This window comes from Poecilia latipinna, unplaced genomic scaffold, assembly GCF_001443285.1.
Source record: "Poecilia latipinna isolate Pla-1442-1.1 unplaced genomic scaffold, P_latipinna-1.0 Scaffold715, whole genome shotgun sequence".
Lineage (NCBI taxonomy): Eukaryota > Metazoa > Chordata > Actinopteri > Cyprinodontiformes > Poeciliidae > Poecilia > Poecilia latipinna.
This window is the reverse complement of record NW_015113331.1, coordinates 46,160-54,821: the sequence shown is the minus strand read 5'-3', so window position 1 is coordinate 54,821 and position 8,662 is coordinate 46,160. Positions and strand designations below refer to the sequence as shown.

Below are 8,662 nucleotides of genomic sequence, written 5' to 3'. Positions count from 1 at the left end.
CCAGTACAAATTTTTCTTCAATATGTAGTCCATGCTAGTTTGGAATCTCAACTTCCTCTTTATTACAGTCAGATGGAAACATGCCAAATACACATATTTTTCTTTTTCTTCGTTTTTACAAAATTTTCTAAATTTGCTCAAAACTCGCATGAATAGCCATAAAATTGTGCAATTTGACATTTCGAAAATAAATTTGCTTAATGGAAACAGGCCAAGTTTGATAAAAAGTGTTTTTCAATGCAAGGTTTTGGCAGTAGGATGAGATTTTTTTATTATTATTATTACTTTCGAAATTGATTTATTTTGCCAAACTGAAATGGAAACACTTTCTCCGCATCACATGAATCACATGATCAATCGGATGGTGCCACTGGCTCAAAACACGAAGAAGAAGACGACAGGAAGTAGTCTTCTTCTTTGAAGTAATGTTTTTGAATCATGAAATTGTGTTTTTTCAACAGTAGAAAAAATATTTACAAAGTTGTGAGCACATCTGCAATGTAGCTACTGTAGCTATGTTTCCATTAAATTGTGATGAGAAATTTGAGCGAATTTTTTAAAATGTTTAATTTTTTTAACAAATCAAGTATAGGATGTTAATAAATTCAAAATTTTGACATTAAGTATGAGTCCTAACATTTAAATAGTTGATATGTAAAATAATAATGGAAAAACATAAAACAAAATAAATGTTGCAGGAATCAATTGTATTATTTTCAGAGGTGGGTAGTTACATTTACTTAAGTAGAGAGAAAAATTGTTAGGAGTAGTTTTCCATAACATACTTTTACTAATATTATTCTAAGGTATTGTTACCCTTATTTGAGTAAAATTTCTGGCTGCTCTTCCCACTGAGAGTAATTTCACTGAATGAAGAACAAGCATGTTTAATTTATACTTCTGACGGGATTATTTCATTAAATTGTAATACTTAGGACTGAGGTGTTCAAACAGTTTTTGCACTGTGGGCCAAAATCACAAAGTTGAAAGAGCTCAAGTTCCACAATTTATTTATTTATTCAGTTGAAAATGCAATTATGATTTCATTGTGAATTCTTTTCTTATTACTTGTTAAACAGGTCAGAAAAAGAGTCTCAAAGCTGTGCAGTTTCCTAAGTAGTCAGTCAAAATATCAATTTTAGTTTATTCCCAGCAACAAAAATTAGCACTGTCTTTGAAAACCCTTAATTGTATTTAATTATTGGGTTTGACCAAGTCTGTTTTTGAATAAGAAGTCAGTATGGCCCTACTTACTACAATATTAAAATAAAATCAAAACATTGGTTTTTGTATTTAAAATTTTCTATTTATTAAGATATTAATTTATTATTAAAAATTTCATACAAAGAAAAACACAAAAAGTCTCCTTTGGCACCGGTACCATTTAAACCATTCCTGAATTGCATCCAAGGCCACTCAAAACCACTCAAATGGCCCTTTGAGTGAGCCACACTTTGGACACCCTTAGGAGAATTAAATATAGACGTTTTTTTTTATCTGGTTCAGCCATTATCAGACAGTTGCTACTAATTTTCCAACTTAGAAATATAATTCTAAGGTTAAAATGCGTTACATTTCCAAATACTAGGTGCTAGTTTTCTTCACCTCTGTGTGATTTCTGAATTGAGTGTGACGTCACATTGAAATATTTTATCGCTATCAAGTAGAAAATTGAGTTAATTCTCCTTTGTTTTGATAATTTGAGTCGATATTATAATTAATTTTATTTCTTTAGGATGGAGGCGATTGCTTAAGAGGTAAACAGCCGCCTCCGTCTTGGCCTCAGAGTGGAACCTCTTCGTGTTTTCCCTCTCTCTGGTGCAGCAGAGAACCTGGAGCTGTCACAGGGCTCCCCGCTCGAACCTCTCGCTCCCTCGCTCACACAGCGGGCCGTCCTGATTGGCCCAGACGGCCAGAGGGCGCACGCGAACTTCACTCGTGATAAACGAGGGTGGGCGGGTCTCTGGAACAGCGGCGCTTTCTGATTGGGTAATTTCTAATTAGCGCGGGTCACAACAAATTGGTGTGTTTTTTCCGTCTCTTGTGTTTTTTGTTTAGTTTAGTGTAACACTTTAATAAAAGAGGCGTTTAAAAATGGCAGTAGATTAATTATTGAATTTAAATCTAAAAGTAAAAAAATCTGGTATTTTAAGATTTATTTAGTTTATTAGGTCCAAATTTAATAAATATAGCGTTTAAAAACATTTAATTCTAAGATTATATGAATAGGTCTCAATTATGTTGTTTAGTTTACAAAAATAGAATCTTTCTGAAGTTATTATTTTTGCTTCAGTTAACGATTCGAAACGCTTTGATAAAAGTCTTGTTTTTAAAAAAAGTAATAAATAAATTATTGCATTTAAACCCAAAGAATAAAGAAATCCGTTATTTTGAGTATTATGGGTAAGTCCGTTATGTCCAATATTAATAGGTGCATGGTCTAAAAACATTTATTTACAAGATTAAACTGCCTCAAATCAATAAATAAGTATTACTATCAGATAAAGATGAACCTGACTAAATACAATATAAAATATGAAGTAAAACAATGTGAGCGAAAACGTCAAACGGATTTTTAGGTTTTAAAACGTATTTTATAAATTCCTCCTGCTGTCCCTCACTCCAATCGCGAGAGGGCGATAAGGAGACAGAAAACCCTCTTAATTTACGTATTTTCCGGTTCCCTTCCCTTCTCCGTGCCGTCAGTGGACCTAAACGTGTCCCGACAAAATGGCACTTTATAACTTTAAAAAGATTATGGTGGTTCCCACCGCCAAGGTAAGTTTTATTCAACTGATTTCGCAGTTTAAACCGATTTCCGCTCAAGTCGTTGTGAGAAATGATCGACAGACAGGAAAGAAAACACCGAAGGAAAACACGTGTTTTACTGCAGCAGCCTAGTGTACTTTTAAAAAATAAACTAGAGACGAAATTAATTTCTTACAGGAGATTTGTTATGGAAATGTAGTGAAAGACGGCCAATTTGTACGTAAAATTGTGGAATTATGTAGGAGATTGACAACTAATTGAATATTTATGGAGGAAAATCGAAAACCGGAGGTTACTGGACCTTTAAACTGGAAATCGGCGGCTTGCTGGATATTTTTCGTTAATATTATATTTATGGTCAAAATAATAGAAAAATTAAGAGGTTACTGGACCTTTAGATTGGAAATCTGGAGGGGTTTTTTGTTGAAAATTGGTCAGGAAATGGCAGCTAAATGGATATTCATGGTGGAAAAGGTGCTAAAACAGAAGATTACTGGGTCGTTAAGCTTAAAATACGCAGTTAGCTGGAAATTTTTGGTGGAGATTAGTGAAATCGACAGAAACTGGGCATTTATGGTGCAAATGGTTGAGAAAACAGCGGGTTCCTGGATCTTTAAACTGAAAATCTGGACATTTATGGTTAAAATAAGTGATGAAATGTCAGCTAACTGGACACTGATGGTGGAAATCAAAACGAAACGACGGTTAACTGGACATTTTTGGTGTAAATTAGAGAAATCAACAGAAAGCTGGGTATTTATGGTGGAAATTAGAGAGAAAATGGGCTTCCTGTACCTTTAAGCTGAAAATGTTCTGTTAACACTTATGATAAAAATAAATTAGAAAATTATATTTAACTGGATATCTTTGGTGGATATTAGAAAAATCAATAGTAATCCTTGTATTTATGGTGAAAATGGGAGAGGAAACTGGATGTTGCTGGACATTTAAACTGTAAATTTGCAGTTAATTTCTTACTTATGTGGGAAATCAGAATTACTTTTTTTATATACATTTTCTTTTGGTTTCTGAAAACTTGATTGACTGACTGGGCAAGGCTTTCTTTATATCAGTATTGATGTAATAAAATAGCTCTTAGAAACTTTTAAATAAGAAGCAATGAATCTTTGATTAGGTTTCTTGCTGGAGAATTTGGTCATGACAAAGAAAATCAAAGCAATTAATTTCTGAATGAATTGCTTTCAGATTTAAAAGCTCAGATTTGGGGTTTTTGTTGTGTCTAGATATTTTTCCTGTTCTGATAACTCTGTTATGTTTTTCTGAAAACCAAACCGCTGGCGTTTCTAACCTCTGAATCGCCTTCATCTCCATTTCTGCAGGAATTCATCGACGTCACTTTATCCAAAACTCAAAGGAAAACGCCGACGGTAATACACAAGCATTACCAGATCCACCGCATCCGGCACTTCTACATGCGGAAGGTGAAATTCACGCAGCAGAACTACCACGACCGACTCACGCAGATCCTCACCGACTTCCCCAAACTCGACGTAAGACCCTCAGTTTGAGTATTTTGATTATTCTGATCTGGTTTCTGCAGGCAGGTTGTGATCATCTCTTATTTTTCCAGGACATCCATCCGTTTTATGCTGACCTGATGAACGTGCTGTATGATAAAGACCACTACAAGTTGGCCTTAGGACAGATAAACATCGCCAGGAATCTGATCGACAAGTAAGTCCAAGAAATTACAAAAGTAAGAGTAAAAAAGTATTTGGTAAAAGTCCATTCCAGTATTGAGTAACTGATCAAGTTATCGATCATTTAATATTTAAAAATTACATCATCAGACAGACCAATATATAAAGTTAAGTGGACATTTTGGTATCTTAAGGACCAAAATGACAATAATTCATATAAGTATTTTAAAAAATAGCAAAAAATATTTTTTTTTCCAAATCAGTTCCTTTCAATAAAAAAAACTTATAAACTTCAACATAAACTGCATGTGTGTGTCTGTGTCTGGTGAATTTCTGGTTAAAACATGTTTGTTTTTTGTTCAGTTGGTAGAAAATCCAGAAATTTTACTCAAGTAAAGAGGAGAGATACTTTATAATAAAATTACCCAAGTAAAAGTATAAAGTACAGCGTAGTAAAAACACTCCTAAAAATAAATAAATAAAAATTTCACTGAAGTGAATGTAATTAAGTTACATTATTGCTCATTATTGACAGTGAAAGTCTATTGAAGTCACAGATGTGGTGATCAGTGTGTTTGAATTTGGTTTTTGGGATTAGAAAGTCCTGCAGATTCTGCTGAGATGGATTGATATGAAACTTTGGGCCAATATTGATTTCTGATGTCACTGTTATGGCTGACATTCGTCAATATTAGACATTCATTAGTAGAGATGTAAATATTTCCAATTTTTGATATTCTTTTTAACTTTGTGACAAACAAGAGAAGACATTATAAGCAAATAGAGCATGTATTTAAAACAGTTCTATTTAGTTCAACACTATTAAATCCCATCAGTTTATATTTAATCAAAAATACACTCGTGCATAAATTACCAACCGCAGCAGATTCCCGAAGGCTTTTATTTTGAAGGTGTCTCCTTTTAACTCGTCCAGTGTTGCCAAAGACTACGTGCGTCTGATGAAGTACGGAGACTCCATGTACCGGTGCAAACAGCTGAAGAGAGCAGCTCTGGGTCGGATGTGCACCATCCTGAAGAGGCAGAAGTCCAGTCTGGAGTACCTGGAGCAAGGTGAGAGGCGAGCGCAGACCCGCCGTCCACTCAGCTGGATCTTTAGCTAAATGTTCTGGTTCTGATCCCAAACAGTCCGGCAGCATCTGTCCCGTCTGCCGAGCATCGACCCGAACACCAGGACCCTGCTGCTGTGTGGATACCCCAACGTAGGCAAGTCCAGCTTCATCAACAAGGTGAGCAGCGCAGAAACGATTAATCACGATTAATCAAAGATTTAAATAATCGTCAACTGTTTTAGTAATCGGTTAGTTGATGTATTGATGATAAATCAAGTAGAAAGGGTTGAGCTTTTCCAGTTCAAACTGGCAGTTTTGCCTGTTTTTAATGTTTGAGACAAATTTTTTATATTTTTGAAGGACAATTTTTGTTTACAGAGACTTCATATTTTATTATACTTATGGTTTTGGTTGCGTTTGTTTTTTTTATTTATGGATTTTAATTGTTGTTTTTTATTTTGGATACATTATATTACTTAAAAATGTCCTCAAAACGACAATATTATAATTTATTGCGATCATTTCAGATGTTTGAAGGATTTTTTTAGCTGTGGATTCATCCTTTGGTCCAACTAATCAAGTCGTACTCTAAGGAAATTCAATGTTGTTGCATTTTAGGCAATAAAATGTTTATTTTGTCATTAAAAAATAATTAAATTGTTATTTTGTTCAGTTTTATATATTTATTATAAAAAATAAGCTTCAGTGATTAAATGAAAAATCTGCAGAATTTGACATTTTTATCGATTAATCGGCATAGTGTTCAATTAATCATCAGAGTAGTCAATTGAATAACCATTCAGTTGTCAGAATTAGGCTGCTGAAGCAGGAGTTTTGACAACGTGTAAATTGACCTTTCCCCTCAGGTCACCAGAGCAGATGTCGACGTGCAGCCGTACGCGTTCACCACCAAGTCTCTGTTCGTGGGTCACATGGACTACAGATACCTGCGCTGGCAGGTACCACTCGGCTGCTGCTGCTGCTGCTGCTGCTGCTGCTGCTGCTGCTGCTGCTGCAGAGGAACTGAGGTTTGGGGTTTTGTTGCAGGTGGTGGACACGCCCGGCATCCTGGACCACCCTCTGGAGGAGAGGAACACCATCGAGATGCAGGCCATCACAGCTCTGGCTCACCTGCGGGCGGCCGTGCTTTACGTCATGGACCCATCGGAGCAGTGCGGACACACACTGCAGGAGCAGCTGGAGCTCTTCAACAACATCCGGCCGCTGTTCGCCAACAAGGTGCGACCTCCACACCTCACATGTTAAAAACAAAGAGGTTTACTTTGCATTAAATGGGAAAGATGATCTGTTTTCCTGCCTCCATTCTGGATATTTACTGATGAAGTAATGTGTTTTTACTCTTTTCTTGCTTCTGTTTTACTCTGAAATACCAAACTAAACTTTCCTCAGACCTGAAAACATAATAATTATAAAATAAGTTAACATCCCTTGAATTTACTCACATTAAAAACAAACTTTAATGTGTTTTCTTGGAATTTCGTCATTTTATAGTAAACAAACACAGAGAACATGGGTATGAAGTAGAATGATGAGGATTCATCTGCAAAGTGTTTTATTTTTATTCAGCCCCATTTACTCTAATACCCTTTAATAAAACATAGCCTTATATGCCTTAGTAAACAGAATCCAGCTTTGATTTATAAGTCAGTCCCTCCTGGATGTTATGGGTAGGGTAAGGGTAAAAAAAAGTTGCATAATTTTTTAAGGTTTATTTTTCCCATAACTGCGTCTTAAAAAAGCTGAAATTGCTGCACACAACCTTTGCAAAAAAGACAAAATTTTAACATGGTTGATATTTAAATCCCAACTTCCTGGAGGAATCTAATCACACCATGTTGGAGAGAAGATGTCAAGAAGGTTTGTAGCTTTTAGTTTACACATGTTGGAAAATTTAACTCTACTCATGAAACTGAATACATCACCGACATGCTGAAACAAGGTGGTGGCAGCGTCATGCTGTGGGAAGGGGAAGGTGTTAAGAGCTCATATTAGGAAGATAAATGGAGGTACATCCAGGGGAATCATGGATGAAAACCTCTTTGAGGCTGCATGTTCACCTTCTGGAGCTGCAATAAAATGGTTCTAAAATGGCTTAGTCAAAGTCCAAACCTCACTATTTTTCAGTCTGTGGAAAGACGAAAATTTATGTTGAGACGCTGTCCATCCAAAATAAAAATGTCTGCAGATGTGTAAATCTGAACCTCCTGTGAAAGATGCAGTCAGGGGCTTCATGCAAATGCATGCCACACATTTCAGACTTCTATCTGTTTTTATCACTTAAAAATCCCAGAAATAATTACAGTAAGGCAGTAAACGTTAACCCCTGTTTTCTTCAGTGAACTTTGGCTCCCTCTAGAGGTTGGAGGGGAACCAACAAAAGATTTTCTGGCAAACTTTGTTTCCTCATCTTTGTGTTTTTATTTCAGAAACTCTGCTGAACTTATTCTGTTGGGAATATTTTAAAATATGAATCCTGTCTTTTACTTTTATTTTTCTTGTGACGTCAAACCGCAAGCATCTGATTGTTGCTCATTTCCGCAGCCTCTCATTGTCGTTGCAAACAAATGTGACGTGAAGAAGATCAGCGAGCTGCCGGAGGAGAACCAGGTCGGTTTTCATCGGTTTTCAGCTCCTCCGCTCATCGTTTACTGAGCCTCTCTAAGCTGAATGTTTTATCTGTTACCAGAAAATCTTTGCGGATCTCTCCGCTGAGGAAATCCCGGTCATCGAGACGAGCACGCTGACGGAGGAGGGCGTCATCAAGGTGAAAACCGAGGTGAGATCCGGCAGCAGGTGGGCTCTTTCTGACGCTCTGGTGGGAAATCATCGGGTTTTTTAACGCCGCTGCGTTCCTCAGGCCTGCGACCGACTCCTGGCTCAGCGCGTCAACACCAAGATAAAGGGCAAGAAGGTCCATGACGTCCTCAACAGGCTCCACCTGGCCATGCCGGCCAAGAGGGACGAGAAGGTCGGTTAGGCCTGGAGCTGTCAAAAATTAATCTGAACATTTTAATCTCCATAAGAAATTAATGAAAAACGACGTTTCTGAATCGATGTTTAAAACAAAATGGCTTCCTTTAAACCTTACTGAATATAAAAACCTGAGAGTCTTCAGACATGTTTGGCAATAAAACATTTTCT

The 8,662-nt window shown here is 36.5% G+C and overlaps 1 protein-coding gene across 1 annotated transcript in view; it reads left to right on the top strand.

The window, feature by feature from the left end:
- Positions 1-2,666: 2,666 nt before the first annotated feature.
- gtpbp4 (GTP binding protein 4) overlaps positions 2,667-8,662 on the top strand; it is a 12,619-nt gene continuing 6,623 nt past the window's right edge. The window contains exons 1-10 of the mRNA XM_015045233.1: positions 2,667-2,778; positions 4,110-4,280; positions 4,361-4,464; positions 5,365-5,501; positions 5,577-5,677; positions 6,367-6,459; positions 6,548-6,739; positions 8,063-8,128; positions 8,208-8,297; positions 8,379-8,489. Of these exons, the coding sequence (XP_014900719.1) occupies positions 2,731-2,778; positions 4,110-4,280; positions 4,361-4,464; positions 5,365-5,501; positions 5,577-5,677; positions 6,367-6,459; positions 6,548-6,739; positions 8,063-8,128; positions 8,208-8,297; positions 8,379-8,489 (1,113 nt within the window). The 5' untranslated portion in view covers positions 2,667-2,730. The remainder of the gene's footprint in view (positions 2,779-4,109; positions 4,281-4,360; positions 4,465-5,364; positions 5,502-5,576; positions 5,678-6,366; positions 6,460-6,547; positions 6,740-8,062; positions 8,129-8,207; positions 8,298-8,378; positions 8,490-8,662) is intronic.